This window comes from Ambystoma mexicanum, chromosome 9 (assembly GCF_040938575.1).
Source record: "Ambystoma mexicanum isolate Mex_15411 chromosome 9, UKY_AmexF1_1, whole genome shotgun sequence".
Classification (NCBI taxonomy): domain Eukaryota; kingdom Metazoa; phylum Chordata; class Amphibia; order Caudata; family Ambystomatidae; genus Ambystoma; species Ambystoma mexicanum.
In genome coordinates this window covers 1,001,147,131-1,001,174,671 of record NC_090931.1, presented here as the reverse complement: position 1 = coordinate 1,001,174,671, position 27,541 = coordinate 1,001,147,131, and the positions used below count along the sequence as shown (strand labels likewise).

The window sequence follows — 27,541 nt, the reverse complement described above, 5'->3', positions numbered from 1 at the left end:
TACCTAGGATTCCCAGCCTGACGACAGGGAATATTCATATTCATGAGCATGTGAATCCATGCCAGACCCATGCTGGAGAACAACAGTTACAGGTAAGTAACTTGTTCCATATATAGCATTATTGACGTGCAGGGGGACTTTGCTTTCCAGTAGTGGCCCTTTAGCTCAGGCAATAGACTCCAGAAAAGTGAAGACCTTCAATGTGGACTTACAGATGTTAACGTCTGATGAACCCTACCTTACTGCCATTAATGTTATAAGCACCCTGTCCAAACTCTGGGATGCTAACAGTAATTTTTAGGGAAACACGTCTTTGCACCTATCAACAAGCAAATGGCCATTTAAAAAAAAAAAACACTTCAAAGAAGGCCTCCATTGGAAGCAGTAATGAGAGCTCACTGGTGAGTAACTTTACTATTTCCATGGTGCCCAGCACAACATGCAAGGTGGTAAAATACTGGCAAGAAGGGAGCTGAGGCTTGGTGTGGTGGTGAGGGGATAGGGATTCTGGGAAGGGGGTACCACAGGTGTTTCTGTGGGGGAGGCGCCTGTGATGAATCCTACAGCATCATCACTGATTCCTCGGTGCTAGTCTCCTCCCACATATCAGGGAACGGCAGCTGCTACCTGAACCTGACACTGGAGGTGGTGTCAGGAGGGAGGAACACAGTATTCTTCCCTTTTCTGTGAGGAAGAAACCCTAACTATAGAGTTTTTGATGTCATGTTATTTAAAATGTGTGTGATGACTGTGCTTTAAACAAAACTGCCCAACAATGTAATTTTAAACCATCTGAAATTTCCTTGAAAATGAAGTCCCAGAAAGCCTCAAGTACTGAGAATAAGAAGAGGAGCAAGGAGTTAATGTGGAGTTAATGTGACACCAAGTACAACATGCAGTCTAGTTGTCAAGATTAAAGTCAGCTGCACAGGACATTTGAACACATAGACCACCTGCAGGTAGTAGACCGGAAGAAGGAGAGCGGTGGAAAGCTGCAGAGTGCGAAGAGCGAGAAGTGAGACCAGAGGCGGAATCAGGGAGATGAGCCACGGGGAGAGCAGGATGTATTCTCCAATGATCGTCTGGAGGCATTTTTGACCAGAGGGGAGGAATTCTGGTGAAGTTGCATGGTGAACTGTGTGCGGTGGGACTGAAGAAGACACAGTCCTGAAGTGTGACAATGGTTTCATCAGCGAAGGAATGAAACGCTGCCGCTGGAACTGAAAGACTCTGCCAAAAAGGGTAAACTGGCCCAACGAAAACTCTTTGCGGCAGCTGCACGTTAAACCGGTGAGTCACCTTCAAAGAGTAGGGGACCCTGGGACGTGCCAATACACTAATGAACATTTGGGAAGCATTTTTGCATACCAACCAAATGGAACTGAAAAACAAGGGCAAACTCGGTACAATTCTCCTGTTATGAGATGTTAATCGGGGGAAACCTGGAACCAGTATTGCCAAATGGTAAAATACATCACAGAGCAAACAAAAAAGCAAAAGTTGTACAATTCTCCTACTGGGAAATATCAATTTGGGGAAACTTACAACAAGTATTGTCAAGAGCCAAGAGAGATTAAAAGAAAGGTTGACAGAACTTGAACAAGCCCTCATTTATGGGGGAAATTGCAACAAGTAATCCTTGAAGTCAACACAAAGTTTTACTATTGAAGAAGTGCAACTGTGCTATATCTAAAAGGAATGCAAATGTTACAGAAAGACCTGGTGAGAGATGCGCATCAGGGAGTGACCTTTTGGGAAGTGATACCTGGCTGCGAGACTGAGTTCTGAAAAAGGTCGGTCACTGACTCTGTCGAAGGTTAGTTTACTGGCTGTTGGGTTACATCCATCTTTCAAGCACATGTCGAGCAAGTCATCTAAGGACCCGTTTCCGGTTCCACCATTGTCGATGCCCTCGTCGACAACTTCATCCATCCAGACCGTCGCCCCATAGTTGACCGTGCCGTCAACGTCTCGGTCTGCAAAATCAAGTCTTTCTTCAACAACTGCTCCCCAGAAGGGCTCATCAATGACCGCCACCCTTACCTCTTTGGCTGTCACCACGCCCAGGGTATCTCTACCTCCTAGACCTCCGTCAGCAGTTCCAACCATGACCCAGTCGACGACGGCACCTATTACTGTTCTGCAGGCTCCACTTGTCACCAGTTTTCCAAATGGCTCTGATTTGGTGCAAGACATGCCTCCGGCTCTGGAATTTCTGCCCAGGCCCACCAGGGCTGTCCCACTCTACTCTGGCTCCTCTGGGATCCCCAACGAGTCCCCAACCTTCTACACAAGTTCTGAAGAGGACCTGCCAAAACATTTTTATTCGGATCAGGAAGGAGGCCATGAGGAACACAACCCCATTCTGCCCATGTCTCATTGTGGGAGGCCGACCCATGGTCCTTCCCAGTCGTTTAGACCTCGAAGGGGCTCAGGAACAGTTGCTGTACTGGCTGCACCTGCTCTAAAAGACCTGTCCTTGAATATCCTAACTACCCTGCACACTCAAATTCAACACAGACTGCCCACTGCTCCTGTCCCTGCTCAAGCCAGGAGTTCTCCAAGGCCTCTCTGCATCATCCGTGCTGCCTCACAAGGCCCCTCTTAACCCTCGACCTGCACCAGCAACTCTACTGTGGTGGAGGTGCCAGTTCAAACTGGCACGGACACCGACCCACCATTACTCATACAGATGAGTTTGATGACTAGGTTCCTGCGAATGGGGAACCTCCGTATGTCGATGAGCCTGCCAGGGCCTCTCCCCGCTCTTGATGCCAGGTTTCTGGTCAATAATGTCTCGAAGCTCACCATCCATTAGGAGCAAATGACAATGGGCCTCATTACGACCCGGGCCGTAAGTGAACAGCGATGCCGGTAAAGGATTACCGGCATCGCTTACCGCTCCGGCCAAATTAGGACACGATTATCCGCTATTAGCGGCACCGTAATTAACGGTGCTGTTAATAGCGCCAGGAGCGCAGGCACGCGACCATCCATGCCGCAAATACCGGCATGGCGCAAACAGGGGAACATCACAATTCAGGCGGACATGCAAGCAACGCCCTACTGAAGCCCGAAAAGTACCTTACCGGCATGGAGCTAATTCCGGCATCACGGACCACCCGGAAACGGCCATGTGCAGTGTTCTCAACTGCCACAGGTGCACACAATCGGCACAGATGGAGGCAATACAGACTGGGCCAGCACAAAACGAGCACACCCCACCCCTTCCCACACCCAGTCACACTCCACAATTATTCCAATACTACTAGCAGTGCTCGGGCTGGAGGACATGATTGCTGTGGAACTGCTGCAACAACAACTGGCAGCACAGAGGAGACGCAGGAGGAGAAGGGGGCGAGGCAGGGCCAGCAAGCCCCACCAGTGCAGCCGGTGCCACCACGCAGGCAGCCCCCAATCCCTTGCATCCGAGCCAGTCCATTCAACCTAACCCCTGAGCAGATCCACACCCTGTACCGTCTGGACCGGGACACCATCACCACCATTGAGGATATGATGCATCACAACATTGTCAGCCTGATTGAATCACGCACCGCCATCCCACCCCTACTGAAGGTAGTGTCTGTGCTCTAGTTCCTGGCCACAGGCACCTACCAGTACACAGTGGGGCACATGCACGGCATATCACAACCATTATTCTCACGTACGCTGAAACAAGTGCTTGATGCCCTCCTGAAACACACAGGCGACCACATTTACTTACCACGGTCTGCCCAGGAGATCTCAAACACCAAAGTTGGTTTCCATTCACTGGCCGGTATCCCTGGTTGCATTGGCGCCATCGACTGCACCCATGTGGAATTGGTGGTCCCACATGCCATGGAGGTAGCGTACCGCAACCGTAAGCTATACCACTCGATCAACATGCAAATGGTATGTGACTCAAACAAGATCACGCATTGCTGTGCCCGATACCCTGGATCAACCCATGATTCAATGGTCCTGCGGAACTCCACGATACCATGCTACATGGAGCGAAATGCATGGCAGAGATCCTGGCTTCTCGGCGAGTCGCATGTTAAACCCATGGAAATGTGATGTGGGTAGGTGATTGCGGTAGAGATGCATGCTTCACCTGGCTGAGATGGAGGGGGGGGGGATGCATACTTCACCTGGCTGCGAGTGCCTGAGAGAATGGACCATGCTCATACCCCATAGCAGCCCAGACTGGACCTGACACCTGACCACATAATGAAAGATAAAAGCTGCCCTAACATGTAAATGATGCAGTGTCACAACCATTCCATAGCCATCTACATGTGCACTTTACCTAATCAGACCGTATCCCCCTCAACACAATGCAGCTACAAGCAATTACTATGGCCAATACACAGCACCAAAAACCATCAACTGAAAGGACAGTCCCCCATTACTGTGTACATAGGAGTCACATGAGGGCCAAATACATTAATGCACCACTACACTGACACAGAGGTCCAACAAATAGCATTTCACCATTTGTCTTGCATAGTGACATCATGAGGCTGACATCAACGGTGCCAGGCTGAAAGCATACAAATTACTGGACATCAGCCAGATCATGGAAACAACCGTCGTGGACTAACACAGTGCATGAGCACTCGCAAGGAACTGGACCCCCCTGCGCCCACTAGTCAATGGCACGCACACCAGTCCATAAGAGGAATACACACATAGCAGTCACATCTTGTGTCTCCATTCATGCATGGGAATGTGGTTGCAATCAGGAAATCAATGCATGCTATGGTGTCATTGATCAAGGTCACATAGGATGTGATGACTTACACTTATACATTGTTGCCCACGTGCAGGTGATGCAGGCTATCCCTTGAAGAGGTGGCTCCTTACCCCAGTCTGGAACCCAGAGAACAGGCACGAGGAGGACTACAATCGTGCACATACACGTACCCGTGTGGTGATTGAGCAGACATTTGGCCTCTTGAAGGTACGGTTTTCGCTGCCTCAGCAGGTCTGGTGGGGCACTCCTGTACCGCCATGAGAAGGTGGCCAAGATCATCATGGCATGTGTCATGCTACACAATATGTGCATCAGACGGAATGTGCTCCTGTCCCCTGATGCAGAACTGCAACCACCTGACGATGAGGATGAGGAGGGTGGGGATGGGGCAGCACCTCAGGGAGGCAGCAATGCACAGGAGGAATGTGCCATGCGTCAGACTCTGATCAACCAATGTTTCTAGTGCACATGGATGTGGAGTGTGACATGGATGTGGCACTCAGGGCACTGGGTGTATCAGGGACATGGACACTGTAGACTGTTCACCAATAAAGCACACATACTCAATAAGCAATGTCCACACATGTGAATCATGAGTCACCAAAATGTGTATTAAAGAACCATAACAAAGTGAACAAGCCCTCCACCCCACACACCCTCTCCCCCTCAACTCCCCTACCACCCTCTTCCCCCTCAACCCCTCCACACACCCTCTCCCCCCTTGACTTCCCAACACATGGTGTGCAGTAGCGCGCACCAGTAGTCCACATGGCACCAGTATGCATGGCTGTGCCTACTGCCCTCCCCCTCTTCCAGCACCAGGTGCCCCCCTGTCCGATCTGCGCAGGTTCCTGCCAGACCGATGCACAGGGCTGGTCCTAGTAGATCTGGCATTTGATGATGGTCCAGATTGTCCTGGCAAGTGTGGTGGATGCATGTCCAGCATTGCTGCCACCATTTCCGAGAGGACATGGCGCACTGCTGCAAGTTCCGCGCAAATGTCCTTTGAGGTGGACTCGATGGCTGTTTTTAGGGATGCAGCACAATCCCTAATGTCATCCCTTGCACGGGTAAATTCGGTAATATGCTGCGTCAACGGCCCTGCGAGTTCCTCCTGGCGCCTCTATAGCCATGATCCCCTCTTGGGTGGTTGTCACTGGCGTGGAAGTGTGAGGCGTTTCCACCATGATTTGGTCATCGGGCACAGTTGGCATGGGGCTGAAACTTGCCAGCCATGAATCTCCAGGTGACAGCCCGTGCATGCTGCCGTCCACCACGCTGCATGGGGATACTTGGGGTGAGTGCAGGATGCCTGTGGCGGGTGTTGCGCCATGCAGCTGTACGTCGCCCTCGTTGTCCGATATGACTTCTATGGCAGCTGTCTCACCGACTGTGCTGCTGGCAGACGATGGTGTGCCCTCTGCCAATGCCTCCTGGGTGATGGTGGCTGGTGTGGGTGTTTTTGTGGTGGCCGTAGTGCACATTGGTGCTGTGGCCTGTGGTTTTTATGGCCTTCTGAGGTGGTGCAGGTTGGCCTCTGCCCCTTGAGGTTGAGGGGCGGTGTTCTCCCTCCTCGGCCCTTGCCTTCTTCTGTGGTGTGGCATCTTTCTCCCTGGTGTCCTCCTCACAGCTGTCAGAATGTGTGCCTGTGGGGGACCAAAGGAAGGAGAGGGTTAGTGATGGGTCTACTGGCATCGGCATGCATTATGGTGGCTGCATTGATATGGAATGGTAGATGATTAACATTGGGGGGAGTGACATATGGGTTGCCTCACTCTTGGGTGGGTGATGGCATGGAGGCGTCTGGGTTGCAACACATATGGCGTGCATTATGCATGTGGACAAGGTGATGCTCTGCACTGCCTGTATGCAGTCTTGTACTTATGTGTCTGGTGGACCCTGCTCTACATCATTTCACTGTCAGTTCAGGTGGACATCATTGTGGTGATATTAGCATTGTTTCATTTGAGACACCTACCTGCATCGGCTGATGACGGGGCTCCTCGCTCCATATCCCGACTCCCTCTATTGCCTCAGTGCCTATGGTGGGGGCGCATATCTCCTCCCATGGTTGCAGTTTTATGGGGGACTCCGCACCTCCGCCTGTCGCCATCCCAAGGTTGCGGTTGGCGGAGAGTATGCCCCGCACACATAGACGTAGGTCATCCCAGCGCTTACGGCATTGTTTGGGTGTGCGGGGTGTGGTGCCAACGGCACTGATTCTCTGGGCGACCTCTGCCCAAATCTGCTTTTTGCGCTACAGTGCTGGACGGAACATGTCGTTTGAGAATACCACATCTGCATGTTCCTGCAGTGTCTCTGCTAACATGGTGAGCTCCTCTCTGGAGAAGTGCTCCTTGCGCAGGCGATCTCCCGTTTTTTTCACTGCTTTTGGCATCGTAAATTGCAACAGGTAGTGGTGGAGGTGTGTTGGAGTTCTGGGGGTCAGATGGCTCCTGGTTGTGGTGGATGGCAATGGATTGTGTTTTTAAAGATGGCCGCTGTGCTCTTTCCCGTTCCTGTGCGATGACGCTACTTCCGCTTCCACGTATTTACGGTCACCGCTAATAGAGGTGACCACTATTAGTGGTCACCGCTAATGCCGATGGCTTGGATGCCGGAGGAGCTATTTCCACTACAGACGGTGCCGGAAAGGGGGATTTTTCGGACTTTTACGGCATGGCGGTGAGGTCATTACCGGCATGGCACAAAGCTCGTGCCCACAAACTCGTAATGGGCTGCTTTTCGCAGTGTATTGCCAGCACGGACACGGTAATTGCGCCATGCCGGTAATGACCAGTACTTACCGCCCGGGTCGTAATAAGGTTCAGTGTCTACATAAGATATTGTATAGGATATTGCTATTTTTACTGTGGGCCTCATCACGAGTTGGAGTGGGAGGTATCCGGGTGCATATACAGTCGAGCTGTTGTGGCGCAAACAACGCCCCATCATGAGTCGGCGGGCACGCTCACCCTGGCCGGGTGTTAACTCTAATACCGTTCAGCGGTAATAGTGGTTGGAAATCTGAAAACCCAGAGAACATTGCGTTAGCTTCAGCAGCAAGCGCCAGTATAGCTGCCGGAAACAAGTCGCTGCCGGAACGGGAAACAAAACGGCAGCCATTTTGGAAATCGCAATCCACCTAAAATCTGAACCCCTGGAATCACTCCAACAAATATCTGAAAATGTCCCAGGAGTGTGTGAGGGGCAAGTCTCCCCGGGATAGGCTGTGCAGGCCCAAGTTCTCGGACTGTGAACTTAGAATACTGGTGGAGGTGATTTCCCACCAGGATGAACTATATGGTCCCGAACAGAAGAAGACAGGGTCACAGCGGTGTAATCGGATCTGGGCAGACATAAGCAAGAAGGTCACAGTGGCCAGCCGTGTCCCCAGGGACGGCGAGGACTGCCACAAGAGATTTATCGATCTGCGGGTCCGTGTCCGGGGCATCCTGGCACAGCACAGGAGGGAGAGCATGGCGGCCGGGGGAGTTCCACCAATCGATCTGGCACCATGGGAGGAGCAGTGCACCACCCTCATAGACATGGCCTCCAAAGAGGGAGTGGGAGGCACAGAGGCAGGCACTGGCACCCAGGTGGCTGGAGGTGAGTCCCCCCCCCCCTTTCAAATTGCATTGTGACTAGGCCACCACTCCATCCCCAATGTGAATACCCGATAGCCGGGCACTGTGAGTGAGTGCAGTGCGTGGGAGTGACCACAGGCACCCACGACAGCAATCATGTGCCAGTGTACCTAGATGATCCCTGTCAGCCAAAGTCGTGGGTAGGGCAGCCAATGGACACATGCAAACACCATGCTACAAACAACCATGGCGGGGGCAGAGCATCGCCCCATTGCCAGGTGGGCGTGTATAGTACCAGCCCTCCCTCACTGACTGCAGCATGCCAACTGTGCATGTGCATCATATGCATGAAATGGATAACCCAAAAATTACAAACTGTGTCCCCCCTCCCGTAGCAGACCCCAGTAATACCAAACCATTATCCAAAATCAAAAACGGTCAGGCCCAAGCATGAGTGAAACTGTCCTGTACAACCCCCCATCCCATGTAAGTACTGAAATGCATGAAAAAACGATTTGAGGGGCTCAGTCCTCATGCCATACCCTATGTTCCCTACAGACACACAGGCATCATCCGAGGCCAACGTGGATGACGAGGAAGCTGACCCATCCTAGCCACGTGGAGGCACCAGCACCACCATCCTGAGAAGGGCCCGGCAGGACACACCTAGTCGGAGGACCCACCCCACCACAGCAATGTCACACCACCTTGGCGCACCCAAGCTACCAGGGCCGCAACACCTCGGCGGACCCAAGCCACCAGGGCCTCACCACCTCAGCGCACCCAAGCCACCAGATCTGCTTCACCAAGCCCATCCCAAGCCACCGGGGGTTACCAGGATGTGGAAGTGGCCACGAGTGCAACCACCCCAGAGGGTGAAGAGCAGCAGGCTGGATCTGTCCTGACACTGATGCACAGTACTGTGCAGCAAATGATCATTCCCGAAGGGACCCTTGACCATGTGGACATGCACAGCCACAGTCCACAGGTCCGTGCACGCCGCCACCATGCGTGCACGCACACCAGTGGCGGATGAGGACACACCGTCATATGGGTTATCTGCTGGCAGCCCCTCCATCCACGGCAGCCCCACCAGACAGCCCAGCACCTTCACTGACAGCAGCCCCACAACACAGCGCAGCCCTGCCTAATACAGCAGCCCTACCCCGCACAGCAGCCCCACAACACTGCGCAGCACTGCCCAGCACAGCAGCCCCGCAGGGGACACAGGAACAGGTCCCGGCAGCACCGTCATGGCACACCTGGATGTGATGGAGGCATGCCAGATGAGGATAGAGGGCATGTCCAGCACACACAACTGTCACATCAAGGCCATCAGCAGTGCTATTAGGGGGCGGCCAAGTCCATGGTGCGTGACAATGCACGCACTCGTAAGGTCATGGAGGCATGCACTGCGGCCCTCATGAGGTTTGGCCAGCGAGTCTGCAAATTGTACGAGGGGCAATCTGCACATGCAGAACAGATGCGTGAGTCGAACAATCTTCTCCGCCAGCAGCTGCAGTTGGCTGCTTCAGTGCCATCCACCTCCACCACCCCCACAGAGGAGTCCCTACAGGAGTCACCCAGGCGGAGGTCACTGCATCATTTGCAACGTCCCTCACCTGATACCGGTGCACGTGGGAAGCGTCCACATCCCTGTTAGATTAACAGTGCACTGTTGGCCTGAGGGCCGGCCACATGGACCCATTGGCACTGTGTGGGTAGGGGGTGGTGGTATGTGTGCTGGGGAGTTGGTGAGGGGAAGGGGTATGTGTGCTGGGGAGTTGGTGGGGTAAGGGGGTATGTGTGCTGGGGAGTTGGTGGGGTAAGAGGGTATGTGTGCTAGGGAGTTGGTGGGGGCAGGGGGTTAGTTCCATAATCATTAAAACCTGTTCAAACCTGACATAATGCAAGGACATTAATGATTGTGTACAAGTGTTCTTTATTTTACCAGTGCTGATCGTGGTATGTGCCCATTCATCATGTTAAAAGAAATTGTCAATCAACGCCTGTCTGGCCAACCTCCCCTTAGTCACCCCATCCCTGTGTGCAAGAGCCCCGGCCATATGCTCATCACTCTCATCCCCTGGGGGTTGACCATCTGCGTCGGGGTAGTGGCACATTCCTTCGGCAGCAGATGTTGTGCAGTATAGCACAAGTGAGGACAATCTTCCCAACTTTTTTGGGTGCATACATTTGTGCCCATCCAGTACGATCCAGGAACCTGAATCGTGCCTTCAGTAGTCCAAATGTCCGTTCCATACATATCCTACTGTGGGCACTGTTGTATGCTTGCTCTGCCGGTGTTTGGGGATTCCACACAGGGGTCATCAGCCAGGTGAGTTGCAGGTATCCTGAGACACCCACCTGCATGGGATGAAATGAGTACGTGAGGCCTAGTTCCCTTCAATGGGTGTGCAAGGACAAAGCATCAATACACTATACACTGTGGTCCTACTTGTGTGCAACAGCGACATGCAATGTGATTGGCTGATAGGTATACATGCATCATCTGACCCGCACATGCACCCTGTATGGTTGAGTAGGCTGTCCTTTGGTGGCTGACTGTTGGCTGCACATGGAATAACTGAAGTCGCGCCGGTGGATGCTGCACTGTGAATGGGTTTGTGTGTGCCACTCCTGCTCATCAAGTACCGTCATGTAACCACTTCTACTTGGAATATGGTGTAGTCATGTTCCATGGGTTTGCTGTGCAATGGGACGCCATGACCCTTGTAGCCCACTTTCCACCTGCACCGCTCCCTGGGTGTGATTGGCAGAGTGGCGCATCCAGACCCTCAGGATGACGCTATTGTCGGGACTGGCTGTTCAGGGTGAGTTGTCATTTTTATTTGGATGTGGCTGTCTCAGTGCATGGTGGAGATTTAGCAACATGGCCCAGTTTTCATTTTGGTTGGCATGCGTGTAAATGTGCAGGCATGGGTCACTCTCTGGGATGTTTGGGTATGGTCATGATCATCAACAGTGGTTTAGGGATGGAGAGTGGATTCCTCTCACTTTGTATTCCTGTGTGGTGCCCTCCGTGGAGTAGCTTGTGGGTGTCAGGGTGTAATGCTGCACAGACAAGGTGCATTGTGGTTGTCGTGGTCCCATGTGCTATAGGGTTTTGAACAGTGTGTGGCCAACTCCTTGTGTGTGTGTCAAAGTGTGGTGGCTGTGTGCAGGTGTCTGTGTGTGCCGCCCGTACATGATACTGGTGCTGTGATGGTGCTGACTCTGGATCATGGTGGCATGCAAGGCTTCCTGTGGCTATGCCCCTCCCCCTTCATTCCTTGTGCTTTGGCATGTATGTCTGGCAGGGTTCGTACTCACCCACTATCCCTGTGTGTTGTCCTCTGTGCCTCTCCATGTAGGCCGGCAGTGTGCTGTTGCGCAGCACCATGGAGTCGTGGGTGGATTGAGGGTAGCCTGCGCAGCAATGGTTGATGGTGTGTTCTGGGCTACATGTCAGCTGGACATTCAATGAATGGAAATGTCTCCTATTCCAGTACACTGCCTCATGGTCCTGGGGTACAACCAGTGCAACATGTGTGCAGTCTAGGGCTGCAATCATGTTGGGCACTTGTGCTGTTGCATAACATTGTGCCTTCAGTTCATTCACCTGTGCATGGGTGGTGGGCAATGCCATATGTTTGTTCACGTGGTGCAGCAGTGCATCCAGCACCTTGCCCAGGACTGTACTAAATGTGGACTTGGCCATACCATGCATCATGCCTACTGTGTGCTGAATGCTGCCCATCCCAAGGTATTGCAGGACTGAAACCAGCTTAACGAGTGGGGGCACAGCTGTGCTGATGGCAATCCTGCTCCCAATGTCCCCCTGAATTGTGCCCAGCAACTGTGTGATGGTAGCCCTGTCCAGCCTGTACTCTGCTACCAACTGGCCATTAGTCAGGGCCCAGGGTGATGGGCTGACCCTGGGAATGGCTGCACGCCTTGATGGGGCTGGTCTCCTCCTCCTCCTCCTCATCCCCCCTGTGCTCTCTGTGCCTTGTGCTGGGTATCAATCCTCTGTAGTTCTAGGCGCAGTCTGTAGAAATCCATGTCAAAGCTCCTTGTTCCAAATGGCATCATGGTGTTGAAAAGTGTGTTTTGGGCAAGAGTGGGTCTTTTGTAGCCCTCTTGTGTGCATTGTTTGCACCTGTGTATTAATGTCACCTGGGTTCATTTACCTCCAGCAAGAGGCTGGGGGTATTTCCGGCGCCATTAGCGACATTTTTCCAGCACAATTAGCACTGGTACTGTACTTATGATAGATCTGTGATAGCGCTGTGTGTTGTCTGCACTATTACAGCCGGCGCTATTACAGCCGGCTGTAATAGCACTCGCTGGATTACAGTTGTGATCCGGCGGAGCAGTATTGGTGGCGCTAATAGCGTTACCGCCAGATTTAAGGGCTACTGCCCAACTCGTGATGAGACCCTGTATCTAGTAATCACTTTCGTACTTTGTATATGTTTTAGTGATTCGTTATTCTTGTGTGTCAGTGTTGATTCTCTATCCATTAATGTTATCTTGTCACGTGCCTGTCTGACACAGTTCAATTTATATCCTTGATCAACTAAACTTTCAGTTGAAAGTTCACATTCCTGTTCAATGGGTGACATCACAAGTAATATATAAACATATAACCAATATGGTGTCCGCAGTTGAAACACGCGGAGCGCCAATTTTGGCAGGGGTGTACCTAACACGTCACCCTTATTATTGCAGAATACGAGGTAAGCAGGTTAAGTTTTAGTCTGGGGGCAGATGGAATAGTACAGTACATAATCCGTAACGTCTGATTCTTCGTAGCCATGATTAATTTCAGGATTATTACATTAAACAATGACCAGAAGCCACTCAATTTACGAATCTATAACATGAAATCATAAGGAAGGAGAGTGCTTTACACATACAATGCCTTATTAATATCTAAAATGGACAAACCACTCATGCTGTCCTTTTTACTACAGAAGTTTTCCCATTCGATAATGCAACTTAAAATGTGATGATTATTTTGGAAAATCATGGTGAGCCCTAATATATATGTGGCTATCAAAACACCTCAGCACTAACCAACCCAATTAACAGCACTTACACCAGTGGTGAATTTGTGATACAAATTGGCTGTTTTAATAACTACTAATTGCCCTCGTACTCGCACTGCACAGATTACCAAGGGTAAGAGTGACTGTAACGCTCACCTGATTCCCGTAGAGGCGCCGGTCTTGACTGGGCGTATACCGTATCTTCAAAGGTGATGTGTAACACACGGCTGGCTCTTTGGGCTGGACCTCTGTGCACTGTATGTCTGACTCGAAGGGTAAGATGTCTGCAGATAGAAAATATGGGATTAAGGAACTAGGTTATTGAATGTCTCTCTCTTCTTCCCTTTCTCTTCTCCTGTAGAACCCCAAAGGTTAACGCTCTCACCTTAGGTAAGTGAACGCCGTGCTCTCCATCTGCCTCGGGGCAGGGTGCTGTAACCAGTTTCTTCACTGGATAAGGGGAGCAGCCTCTTAACTTCAGAGGACTGCTGTCCGTCGTTTACTGCACGAACGGTAAGTTTCGAGTAATTCTAATGTCTTTAAAGTCTTTAGTAATGATGTCTCTTGTTTTGCAGGGTTCCGGCGATGGCGGATGACGGGCTGAAGTGAGTTGAAGATGGAGCCCGTGTGATGAATAGAAGCGCCTGGAAGCACGTAAGTAAGCGCTTGTTGCCTGCTTCACGATGCGCTCTAACTGTCTTATTTTGCAGGTACAAGTTCGGAGCGGCTGCAGGGTGCCGGAATACCCACTGGGTTAGATGTGGAAAGGAGTAATGGCACGTGAGTATTAAAGTTCCCCAATGTCTTTAAACGCACCTTGTTTTGTCTTTCAGATGTGGGATGCAGCGCCGAAGGCCTCCGGAGCGTGCGAAGAGTTGGTAAGCTTTTGTCTTTCAGATGCAGGAATGCAGGGTGAAGACCTCCGGAGCGCACGAAGAGTAGGTAAGCCTTTGTCTTTCAGATGCCGGAATGCAGCGCGAGGCGTTGGTGACAGCCGATGGACCAGGTAAGTGAAGAGCTGTCACTGAAGACCGTAATGCTAACCTGTTCTTTCTTGTCTTTATAGGTGTTGCTGAAGACTGGATTCAGGATGGTAAGCCTTTTTCCTTAGGCCCAGGATCAGATGCAGAAGACACGATGAGCGTTCTGCTGCAGAGGATGCAGAATAACGCAAAGCAAGATTCATCCATCGGGTGTGGTTTAAATAGCCTCCTGTAGTGCTTAGATGTCTCCTTCCACAGCCACGCCTAGGTAAGAAAAGAGTTCCTGCTTTCCAGAAGAGTTCCAGTGTTCTGAATCTAGGGAGTGGCTCCTGCCCCACCCAACAGGAAAAGTAGTTCCAAACAGAAGAGGATCAGAGGCTCAACTGGCAGGCAAGTAAGCAGCATGGTCTGCTGCAGGTAAGTCCACCCAAGCATTATGAGCCCGGCGCCTCCAGCGCTGGGACTGGGCATATTTATGAGCCTGGTGCCACTGGCGCCAGGACTGGGTCCAAAAGGTCCCAATTGGGACTGGTTGGCACTCGGAACCTGGGTTATGGATCTGCTTCCAAGGGAGTTGGGAAACACTGACCTTTTGGAAGCAGAGATCATGACAGTGACATTCAACGAGAGTCATTTAATAACTTACATTAGGTGTAACTGCATTTAAGGATTATAACGTGATTGGGCTAATAACGCTATGTTCATTTTATGTTTATTTTCTCTCCCTCTGTTTTTCTTTTCTCTTTTACATTGCTTTGTTTGTATGCAATCAATGTTTACATGTGTCATCTATTTAAACAAGTATTTAGCAATATTGTGCAATTAATATGTTTATATGATCTTTGATACAATTGCCATAAAATAGCCTTGAAGAGGACCTAGATAGTGGTCAAAACAAATATTGGCTTAGGCATGAACATGGTTCATTTCTGCAAATTATATAATAAAAAAGTTTTCTTTACTACATCAATCTATCAGTTCTATTGCATTTTGGAATCAGACAAATAAGGTATAGGACAAGCACATAGGCATCAGTGTATATACTTGTCTGGTTCTTTATGGGATAGACTTTGGACATAGCCTATTATACACCTGTACACACAGCAGTCCACTATAATATATATAATTCAGATACTAGCATTATCCCAAGGCGCAGCTAAGCCTGGGTTGCCCACACTTACAACTTTATCTGCAAATAAAGGGATTTGATGTTAAGCTAATCACCGTTGTGTTGAAGTCATGATTAAAACAACCTGGAATTTTGCATAATTTTACATTAAAGGTTCTGAAATCTATACTATTCACCCTATTGTGTGCTATAGAGTAGCTCAACTTGGAAATGTATATACTAAATTCCCTGACCTAGAGATCCTGTGAGGCCACAATACTGAACATGAATTCCATTTACTGAAAAACGAGAAAACTCCCGCCAATTCAAATTAAGTGAAGCATATAATTAACACCAACTCCACTGCACCACCACACACAGTATGCCTTTGACCAACCTATAGCTAGCCTTGACCTCAAACCCAACTTAAACAGACAGGTCCCCTCAAAAACCTACAATCATTGTACTAAAAATATTGTGTCCCTGACTTACACAACCCTAAACATGAGGCATAGACACACACACAGTAATAACAATGGCCCTTTACATGTACCCTGCCCTACCAGACCTCAGGGAAGACAGGGCATTAAACAAATCCTAAAGGCAACCAGAGGAGAAAATGATGGTGCGTAGTAGACCACACAAGCATTCTGTCCAGCGCCGTGGTCACACCCACCACTTAACAACAAAGGCGAATTGGGCTCCAAAGAGCACTGAGCAGTGGGGCTTGCACTCCAACTTCAAAGTGATCACTTGCCCCAGTCTAGAAAATAATATCCATGTCAGAGTTCCTTAGAGGCTAGTTCAGCCTGGGTACCTCATGTCCAACCGTTGCCCACAACACCAGACCTCTGGTGGTTCCAACGCCTGGACGGAAAGTAATCTCTTGGAGCTCCTTTTCATTTTATTTGTTTATTTTATTTTCGAATTATTGCCCTGCCTCACACAGAGGTCATTGGGATTCCATTGGACATAGCACACGAGCTGTGAAAAGATGGTTGAGAACATCCGAAAGATTCAGCTATAAATTTCCTCTACCACAAGGGTAAAGTGTGTCACATAATTTGACACAAGGCGGTACAGCGACACCAGATGCTCTGATATCCAGTCAAGTTCCTGTCCCACAGCTCTTTCTGCTTCGAGCAAGTGGCTGCCCAGACGCTGGAAGCAGGCCACTCTGAACTGCCCCATACAAGCTCAGCCACCGGCATTCATGTACTCCTACAACCACAACATTCCATGCTGGCTTCCAAACCCAGCAGTATTTATCACTCTGTGATACCAAATGAAAACGCACTAAGACAAATGTCGATGTGATTGTCTCAAATCACATTTTGCCTACGCCATGAGCACTGCAGAAGATATAGCTGGCAGGGTGATGCACAACAAGTCCAATGTGATAGTTCCCTAAGCTTTAAGTATTTCGCAACATGACTGTTTAATGGCACATTTCCCATACTACCACTGCCCTGTCCCATCCTAGTGTTCTGGTACCCTGGTCAGTTCAACCTTAATGACAATTGGGGACATTCCCTTCTTTGGCCATGGAGGTTCCTTGGGCCTTTTATGGTTGACAAGGGCTTACCAGTGAGCGTTGGCTTTAGCAGTGTCATTCTGAGGGGACTTTTTCAGGTACTACCTTGCACTGGGATTTCTAAATTTCCCTTCTTGAGTAGCTGTTTCCTTGTGCTTAGCCCAGACCACCTTGTGAGGATGGTAAACACCCATGGGGTGGGTTCTAATGAGTAGGTCTTATTATTGTTGCTCCCCCACCACAGCTCTTGTTACTTGCTTCATGTAATTCCTTGTCATCATTTTTGTAATTTCAAAGAGGATTGATTGTACTCCAGACATAGGCCATCTGTCAACCTCTTATAAAGTGCAGGTAGCTTTATTTATATACAGTTAGCTATTCTTAATCCAAGCCTGTTGCAACATCTCCATTCTTTACAGACAACTACACAACCAGAACAAAGGGCCAGCTTCCCCTAATGGAAGGTGTGTGCTTTGGAAAGGCATGGGGTTCGGCTGCGTGAGATCCAGAAAGAGAAGGATGCTGTCAGGGGAGACTGACCCTGAGTGACTGTGCACTGGCGAATGAGCGCAAAGAGCCACAAATGATTAGATCCTGGGGTCAGAGCTTTGTGCTATGTAGCCTAAAGGTGAGCCATTGGTACGGAAAGACCACCACTGCAGAGGAATTAGACCCTGGTCTGCAGGAGTTCCCACAGTGCAAGGGGTTTCCCCCACAAGGAGTACTAAACACTGTAGAGAGTTTACTGGATGCCCCTGGTAGGGTCCTGGTGCGATTCGTGACTGCAAGCTAGCGGATCAAAATGGGGAAGCATGATGAAACAGTCCAAAGCTGCCTTAAGGCACCCAGTCACAATCAAAGGCGGCGACCCAGGGAGCACAGGAGGTGCAGGAGGCAACTGAACAAATGGTGGTGCCCTTGCAACCAATAAAATAGTGCATGCAGCTAAGCGCAGATGCAGGCATACCAAAACAGCTGTTCAAGGCCACCTCCTGTCAACTGCTGCAAAGCATGTTGGAAAATATTGTACTTTACTTTATGCTTATAACGCGCCGTAAGCCCGCGGGCATCAGGGCGCGGGGAGCACAGAGAAGTACCATTTACAGATTGGATCTCGCATATGTTGACTGGGCCTATCCTGCACTGGGGTAGGGCGCTAAGATGTTTCTAAATTATTGGAATAAGAACGTTTTCAGAGCCTTCCTAAAACTAAAGTAGTTTTCTTGTAGCCTTGGGTTCGCTGGTAGCTCGTTCCAATATTTAGCCGCCTTGACAGGAAAGGATCTACCCGTTGCCCGTTTAGCCACTGGTATATTTAGGAGACCCGTGTCTGCTGATCTTAAGCATCTTTGGGGTGCATACAAGGAGAAATGTTTTTTAAAGTAGGCCGGTGCCTCCCCATAAAGGCATCTATGAATGATTGTCATAGCCTTGAAACTAACTCTGTCCTCTATTCTGAGCCAATGTAATTCCTTTCTACCTTCAGATATGTGGTCCCTTTGTTTTTTCTTTTTGATTATGCGAACCGCATCATTTTGCATTACTTGGCATTTCGACAGCTCTCTTTTAGAGGCTCACAGTAGCAGGGCATTGCCATAGTCAAGACGGGATAACAGGATTGCTCTTGCAATAGTCGCCGAGTTAGTCTCATTTATAAAAGGTCTGATTGCTCTTAGAAGGGGCAGGTAGTACAAATTAGTTTTGTACAAATAGTTGACCTGGGCCCCTGAGCCTAATGAGGCTTCAACCATCATACCCAGGGTTTTTACCTTAGATACTACTGGTATAATAACATCTTTGATAGAAGGTCTTCTATTGGGAATCCAACTTGGACCTGGCCAAGTTTGAACCGAAGACCATTAGTTTGGTTTTTGTGTTATTTAAACACATCCAGTGCCTCTGCATCCAAGTATCAATGATGTTGTAAACTTCCTCAATCTTTGAGATATCTACTGCATAGTCTCCTGTTAATTTGAAGATTAGCTGCGTGTCATCTGCGTAAATGGTGAAAAACGCGCCAATGTTTTCAAGCAGGGAGCATAGACTTCTTATATAAAGGTTGAAAAGGAGTGGGGACAAACTCGCTCCCTGGGGGACTCCAAACAGTATCGGTGTTGCTTCAGAGAAGTTTTCACCCCAATGTATTCTCACCTGCCTATCCTTCAAGAAGGAGGCAAGCCAGGCCTGTGCTTTTGACGAGCACCGTACAAGTTTATCCAGGGCTGATTGTAGCAGTTGGTGATCTACTAAATCCAACGCAGCGCTGAGATCCAGCAGCATAAGTAACCCGGCTTGGCTTTCTCTATCAGTTCCAGCATATGTGTCTGTAGATCCAACATGGCAGACTCTGTACTATGAGCCGCTCTGAAACCCGATTGTTGATCGTGTAACACATCTGCGGTTTCCACATATTTCTGTAGCTGATTGGTGGCTATTTTGTCAAGGATCTTTAGAATAAAGTTTGAGTTTGTAATAGGGCGGAGCTTGCTGGGGTCCTTAGGACCCAAGCCTGCCTTCTTTACAAGGAGGGTTATTGTGACTTTTTTTTGTACGATTATGATGGCCAGATGTGCAAGTTCTCTTAAATTGTTGTGTGTAGAGTCCATAATGTGCAAAGGTCTCATTGTTGGTTAGGCTAGTACAGGAGGTATAGGAGACCTACTTGGAGACTGAGGTAAGGCAGGAATCAATGTTTGTGACTGAGTAACCAGCGGATTAAAGGGTATTTTAGATTTGTAAAGAGGTGTAAATGTACAAACATAAATGCATGGTTAAAAGACATTAGGTGCAGGTAGTTGGTTATCTGCTTTCAAAGTGATGGAAGAGAAGATAAGGTGAATTAGTGCTCTGGAATGGGTGGAAACGGAACAAGTGGGGGTGGGGAATGCAGTATAGTGTAAAAGATGCCCCACTAGAAATATCTGAAATAAGAAGCCAAGTACATAGGTAGACCCAAAAAGCATATACTAGGAATGAGATGTAGCACTCAACTAGGTGACATAGAATACAACATTGTACAATGAATGACTGTAAGAAGAAGAGACACAAACAGGAAATGTTTGAAAGAAGGGGCGAAGGACATGGGTGGAGATATAAATCAATACTGGGGAGGGAAATGAAGCAGCTAAGCTCTGTTCATTTAAATATGAGGAAGAGAAGGGGAGGGGGCGCTCGAGAGCAGTGTCAAGATGGCCGCTCCGATCTGAACTCTTGCAGACCTGCTGAAAATCTGTTTAAAATCCTGTCATTCTGAGGCTAATTAGCCCTGAAAATCCATGGGCACATAGGCTGGAGGTGCCAGGCAGCAGACGCAGGGTTGCCTTGGGAGAGTGCAGACCCGGCTGCTGCTGTTTGGTGTGGTGCGCTGCTGGGGCCTGCAACAGCAGAAGCATCGGAGCCCAGGATGTGGTCTGCGCAGTATTGGCACAGCATGGCTCCTGCTGATGCCAGTGGCTGCCAAGTTGGAGCCACGGGGCTGTGTGTGGGAGGAGACTGAGATGTCCTTTCTTCTTTGAGCCCCCGACAGTGTGTGTGGCCTGGAGGGCACAGGCGCTGCTCGAGCGCTGCAGTAGGGAATCCCGGCGCGCTGTATGCTGTGACTTCAGCAACAGGCGGCAGAGAAGCTGGTAGACGGTCTCCTGGGCCCCAGCACAGAGTGAGGTAGAGTGGGCCAACATGAGCAGGCACTGCTGGGCTCGCTCTCCGTGGTGTTGGCTCCAGGGCTCCTGAACGCTGCGGTCATTGCCGCGCTGTGGTTGCCAGCAAGTTACTGCAGCGGGACGCAGAGTTGGAGGTGAGCACGCCAGGCATGTGGGGCCGGGAGACGCTACCGACGTTATCCTGCAGAGTGGGGAACTGTAGACCTGCAGGTTCAAGACTCCGGTGTGTGTTCCTGGTGTGGCGGAGTGCACCTGGGAGGAGCAGCATGCGCCCATATCAAACCTATGCAGCATTGGATCCCGTCGCTGTACAAGTGTGCTCTCATCCTCAGCTGAGTGGCTAATTGTGGCAGGCAGTGTGAAGGTGGTCTTGTAGATAGACTGCAGAGTGCTGGAAGCCTCACACTAGTACCCACATCAATGGTATGTAGCTATGTAGCACCCAGTCACAATCAAAGGCTGCGACCTGGGGAGCAGAGGAGGCAACTGAACAAATGGTGGTGTCCTTGCCAGATACTCTGAGACATCAAATGTATCCTGACCTAGCTGCAGAGTGGCATCTCCTCCCTGGACAACAAGATGGACACACTCACCTGTAAGGTTGACCATATGCAAGTCTGCCTCAACAGGCACAGTGACAGGTTTGATGAGGCGGAGCATTGTTTATCAATGGTGGAGGATGAGTCCTCCGCAACGTCTAGGGAGGTGGTCCAGCTGCAGAAGGTGGTCAAGGAACTACAGGAAAAGTAGGATGACTTGGAGTCCAGGCCCCACCGAAATAATCTTTGAATAATTGGGGTCTGGAGGTGGCGGATAGAGCACCCATGGAACAAATGGTGGAGCCACTGCTGCGGGAAGCGCTTGGAGAGTCTGGATTTTCTTCGGCCTTCATGGTCGAGAGGGCCCATTACATACCAGGAGGATGCCCCACGTTGCTGGGCACACGTCCCAGGCCCATCATCGCCAGGCTCCTTAATTACTGAGGCAGAGATCACACAATGCGGCGATCAAGAGAACTGGGCTCAACTATCATGGAAATCAAATCCAGCTTTTCCCTGATTTCTCGAATAAGATGAAGACGTCACAAAGTTTTCCTGGAAGTAAAGAAAATACTCACAGATAAAGGATTTACATATGCCATGTTCCCAGTGCGCCTGCGGGTTGAACACAGTGGTAAAGCCCTGTTCTTTCAGACCCCAGAGGAGGCGAGTGATGGTTCTGCAGGGGACAAGAATGGGTGGGGGGTGTCACCTGGAGCCTCGGAGTGACACTATGCTTCTGAAGTGGCTTCTCAGCTCTATTGTTCTGTGATATGGTCCCGAGGGGTAATCGGCTATCAATCTTTCACTGAGGCGGTGGCAGGTTGGGGTGGCTAAGCTTAGAGAGTCTCCCATGCTTCGGCTAAGTGTTCTAGAATGGGAGGTGAGGGTGGGGCGATAATGGCAAATTGGGGTTGTCAGTGGGGGTGGATGGGGTTTTCTGTTGGCACACTGGGTCGGGTGCAGGCCCAGTTGTTAGGCACGTAAGGGGAGGGGTAAGTTGATGGGAAAACAGATGACACACGCTCCCGGTCCTTTATTCATCTTAAAGTGGCCACGAGGACGGGGGCTTTTGGTGGGAGGGGTGTACAGTGTTCAGGTTTTGCTTGGTTTAGGAGAGGCGTTTTGGCCAGTGATGAGAATTGGTTATATCAAGCTTGGGTGCTTCAATGCAGTGTTAATCACAGGCTGCAGGGGTAATGGCTGGTAAGGGAGTTACGTGCATGACATGGAACGTTCAAAGCCTGAACTGCCCCTCGAAAGCGAGAAAGGTTCCACTTTACATGCACACACACTGTGTGTACATTGCCTTTCTCCAAGAGACTCATCCATCGCAATCGGGGGGTGGCTGCGTTGGCTAAATCTTGGATGCCACAGATACTTTTCATCGCACTCTAGGTTCTCTCGAGGGGTGGATATCCTCATTAGAAATACACTTGGGTTTCGTTGTACGAAGGTAGTGAGGGATACGGAGGGTAGAGCCCTGATCCTCGCATGTCAGATACAGGGGCGGGGGATTCAACTTTGGGAACTACTATGGACCCAACACCGACTCACTGGATACCCTTGACTTCATTGACGGACAGTTTAGGAATCTCCCGGTGGGCACGGTTTCCTGGACAGGAGACTTTAATGCTGTCTTGAGTGATTCACTGGACAGGTCAGGGGTGGCAGTGGGGGGGAGGGGTGACCAAGTCTACCCAGAAATTACTGCATATCTGTGCAATTATCGTTCTGTTGCTATATGGAGGGAGCGTCACGGCTCGGAAAGGGGGTACACATTCAAGTCCTCAGTGCACAAGACAGTGTCCAGATTGGACATCATTTTGATGTCCGTCGACAACTCGGGCTGGGTTCAGGGGTGTAGGATTTTGACACACACCTTGTTGAACCGCGCTCCAGTTTTGGTGGACCTCTTAATCCCAGGGAAGTTGCAGGGGGGCAGGAGCTTGCACTTTAAGAACGAAAGTCTGAGACACCCAGTGTTTAGGGAAGAAACCCAGGAATAGATACTCTATTATCTTCAGGAAAACAAGGGCTCTGTAACATCCGACTCCACCCTTTGGGGACCCTATAGATGGGTTATTAGGGGGTTATGCACTGCTAAGGAGGTGGGTGTCCTTAAGGCCATAAGAGCAGAGTTGGGGTCCACAAGACTAGTTTACGGGAGTGGAGTTAGGAGAGGGGTTCTTCATGGACGTAGGAATGCAGGCTATGTTCTGTGAGGTATTGGGCCCGTTTATGGAATCAGAAGATTGTGATGTGAGGTTTCTTCATAGAAATGCAGCGGTGAGAAGGAATGGGGAAGGTCAGAGGACGGGCAACTTATTGGCTCTGCTGATTAAAGCCTAATCCTCTAAGTCGCATATAGCTGTGGTTGAGAACCAGGCAGGTGAGCTCCTGCAGACAGATGAAGGGATGATGAGGGCGTTTGTTGACTTCTAGAAGTCCCTCTACTCCTCTAGGCTTGCAGCAAAATCAAGAGATTGTAGAGTACTTGGAACACGTGGGTCTGTACTGGGTGGCGCAGGAGGAAAGAGAGTGACTGGGCAGGCAGCTGACAGAGCAAGAGGTGCTTGCAGCTATTAAGGCTCTTCCCGCTTGGAAGGCTGCTGGCCCAGATGGTCTCTCGGATGATTTTTAAAAAGCTTACGCGGATCTCTTGGTTCCCCACCTGCTGCGCATGTAGAAGCAGGCTATACAAAACCGCGCACTGCCCGGGTCAATGAGGGATGCAGTGGACACTTTACTCCTAAAACCAGGGAAGAATACAGATAGTTGCCCCTCCTGTCATCCAATTTTTTTGATAAAATTGAACAATAATATTCTAGCCATAGAATAGGCTCTCCCCAATTATGTCAATCCTTCGAAATCTGTGATGTTCCCCTTGACGAGCGGGTTGGAGAGGTTCCAGGAAGAATTCAACTTCCAATGATGGTAATGGTGGCCAGGTCACCTGAAGTGCTCTTTCAAAAACAAACTTCATCTGGCAGGGGAAGCATGCTCGTGCGAATTGGCATAACCTGGTGGCCCCTTTTGGAGAGGTGAGGCTTTGCCCTTCCGATTTTGAAGCTTACTGGATAGCAGCACAAGCATCCTTTCTGCCATATTGGTACGGCTAGATCCCGGACAGAGGACATGTGCAAATAGAGGACGATCGTCTCCCCCTCGCTCCTGAGGGCTGCCATTCTCACCACTCTGCAGCGAATATGCAAGCCACAGAATATGCTTCAGGTCAACTGTAGCTCCTGGAAGAAAATTGAAGGCGCGGCTCGCAATGGGTTACTTTATTCCCCACTTCTCCCAACTAAACATGTCCCTGGGATTCCGCTCACGTTGAGGAGGTTTTTGTACAGGTTGGGCCTCAGATGTTGGCGGGCTATTTTCCCTAATGGGCAGTTTCTCACGCTGGAGGACTTTTTAAAACCAAGTGGGAGGTGTCGGCGTTGGATGTTTTTGTGTATTTTACACTGCTGGTCGAATTAAAGGACGGGTTCGCAGACGTTCCCCCATGCACCTAAGGTAGTACCAATCTTGAATGTGTTAATTGGCTCAGGGTCTAAGTCCAGGATGGTCCCTAGGTTGTATGCTGCTATAATTGACGAGGGCACAGGGTGGGCGGGGGACTCTCAGGCTAAATGGGAGGGTGCCTCTCTGTCGTTTGAAATTTGGAGATAATGCTGTCTACAAACCCGTAAGGTAGCTACCAACAGCGATTTAAAGTTGATCCAGTTCACATTTTTGCACCAATTTTACTTGACCCTGAAAGGCATTCATAGATTTTTCAGAGAGATTTCAGAATCGTGCCGAAGATGCAGCGTAGCCTCGGCATTTTTCCTACACCTGGCCTGGGACTGTCCTCGAATCCAGGCTTTCTGGGAGCAAGTTTTCGAACTGCTTGAAGGTATGGTGGGGCAATTGGTGGAACGATCTCAGATTGTGGCGTTGTTGGGATACATAGTAAGTCTGCCTAAGCATGTTGGGAAGTTATTGGGTCTTTGTTGCTGCTGGCCAAGAGGAGAAGTCGTCATGGTGTGGGGCACGTGCCACTCTCCCTCATTTAAACAGTGGCAATCTAACATTTTATACTGTTACAAAACAGAAACTGAATTTTTGGAACTTGTGTACATCCGACCTCTATGTCAAAGGATATCTGGGGCCTCTATGTGGCTTATTTACTATCGCTCAGTAGTGGCACGTCTGAGGTATTTAATTGTCGCTCCTCTCGTTGAGTGCGAGATTGTATGCTTTCCTTCTTTCTGTCCACTTTTTTTTTCTCTCTTTGGCTGTAATGACTATGGGTATGTGGGATGGCGGTTGGGGTTGTGGTGTTGTCGTCTGGGTGTGAACTTCTGTTGCTGGTTTTGTTTTTGCTTTATAATTCAATAAAAAAGTTATAAAAAATTATGAGTAAGAGAAAATTAATTTGAAAATGCTGGGGAACGGGTCTGACAGTTGAAGGGAAGTAGTTGGGTGTCATGTGGAGAAAAGGGGTTGTTTAAAAAGGAGATGAGCAGAAGCACTGAAAATAGAGTAGTGTGGCAGAATGGAATAAAATGGGGCACTCCTCATGAACGAGGAGCAGGAATCCAGATGTGGGAAAATTAAAGGGTGACAATCAGTTTGTTCATTGGGATGAAAGTTGAGGACAAGGAAATGATATCCAGCTGTAGCAATACACTTCAAAGAGCGTTATGGTTAGAAAAGGTTCGAGAATTCAAACTACCAAAGCTACTGTAGGGAGGAAAAAGGGAGAGGAAATGTCTATGGGATGAAGACCAGCAAAGAGATGGGGGACAGGAGTGGACAACCTTTTCATTTTGGAGGGGATAAGAGGAAAGAAATGGGGAAGATATATCTTTTGGGTGGCGAGGCAGTGAGTAATTCCATTTTATAAAATGTACTCATGCGTTATTTTATTTTATATTTCGAAGAAAATGTATGTGACTGGTGCCACTTGTAGGCATGTTTGTATTTATTTTATTTATGGCTGATTTGAAAGTAATTACTAGGTACTACTTTCTGTCCATCATTGGGCATGGTGCGTGAACTTCTAGTGGCGTTATGTGCTACATTTTGACTCAGTTAGTTTACATGTCAATGAATACTTAAGTGAGTCAACCGTATGCCTTGTCCACTCTACTGTATATCTCACATCAGCCATGCGGCCACCGTGCTCTTCTCAAGTATGAATTCCATGGCTGGGTCAAATTATCCTTTCATCCTTCTGAGCTTGACACATTGAGTTCCATTACATTGGGTAATAACACCACCTGTTATTATAGTGTTTAGAAGGGAAAGATACTTGGTTTGAAGCGCCAAGTAAAAGCACATTCATATTATGCATTTTGCCATTGTCTTGGAATGAAAGTCGTGTAGGCAAAGATAATTTCTTGAATAGGGATCACAATGAGGGGAGGGATTGTTATTCCACACGGAAATCCTGTAGTTTGTTTTCAATTAGCATACAATTGATCTCTGTCTTTCAGAATGTGCCTCAGAAACGGTACGTTTTCACTGTGCGTGTACTGTGCCCTGCATCTTCGTGTTCGTCTAATTGTGCTCTTCTTTACAGAATCTATCCAGTTGTTTGTGGTGGTTATTTAACTTGGAGCCAGGAAGGCTGTACCTGGAACTTCAGTTTTTTTGTGCCGTCTTTAATTTTGGTCAGGTAGGTTCTGTTCCTTTTCTTTGTATTTCTAGCTTTCCCTGCTCCTTCTGGGCTTTATTCTTATAAAATGCTGCACATTTGCTGTTGGAAGCACGGAGCTGATTAGGTGATCAAATTGCCTCAGTCTGTTAACCTCAAAGGCAGTGAGTGGTGTTTGTAACTAGAGAGCCGATATTTCAATAACCCTTTCAGCGATCTCCTAAAATAAGAATTAGTTCCATGCGGGCACATTGAAAACCATTGGAAGCCCTTATTTTCAAAGTTCCATTAATTATATAGCAAGATATGATTCAGAAATAACCATTATCGAATGAGCATTTGATTATTTCTAATCTGTAAGTTATCATTACTCGAACAAGTCAAATGTTGAACTGTTGACGAGCACGAAAGGAAAAGTTAATTCTTTAGCCTCTTCGACATCTTGATGTTGATATAACCGATTGTGGTCCGCTAAGTGCATTTGTAATGTATCTGTCATAAAGGTTTTGTTTTAAAACATATTTCTTAATTTTAAAACCTGCTTAAATAGTGGATTCCTGTGAAAGTTATTTGTACATTGTGTCATCACTTATCTGTAAACATTTCTAGTTCTGTGCTTCAGAAATGCATTCGTTCCCATTTTCTCCTTGGAAATCTGAGTCATATATTAAAAATAAAAAATACAAACC

The 27,541-nt window shown here is 49.0% G+C and overlaps 1 protein-coding gene across 6 annotated transcripts in view; it reads left to right on the top strand.

Moving 5' to 3' along the window:
* Positions 1-27,541, top strand: part of GPR155 (G protein-coupled receptor 155) — a 1,263,615-nt gene that overhangs the window by 1,076,480 nt on the left and 159,594 nt on the right. For all 6 annotated transcript variants that reach the window (XM_069616249.1, XM_069616248.1, XM_069616250.1 and 3 more), the window contains one exon: positions 26,778-26,873. In XM_069616249.1, coding sequence (XP_069472350.1) covers positions 26,778-26,873 — 96 coding nt within the window. The remainder of the gene's footprint in view (positions 1-26,777; positions 26,874-27,541) is intronic.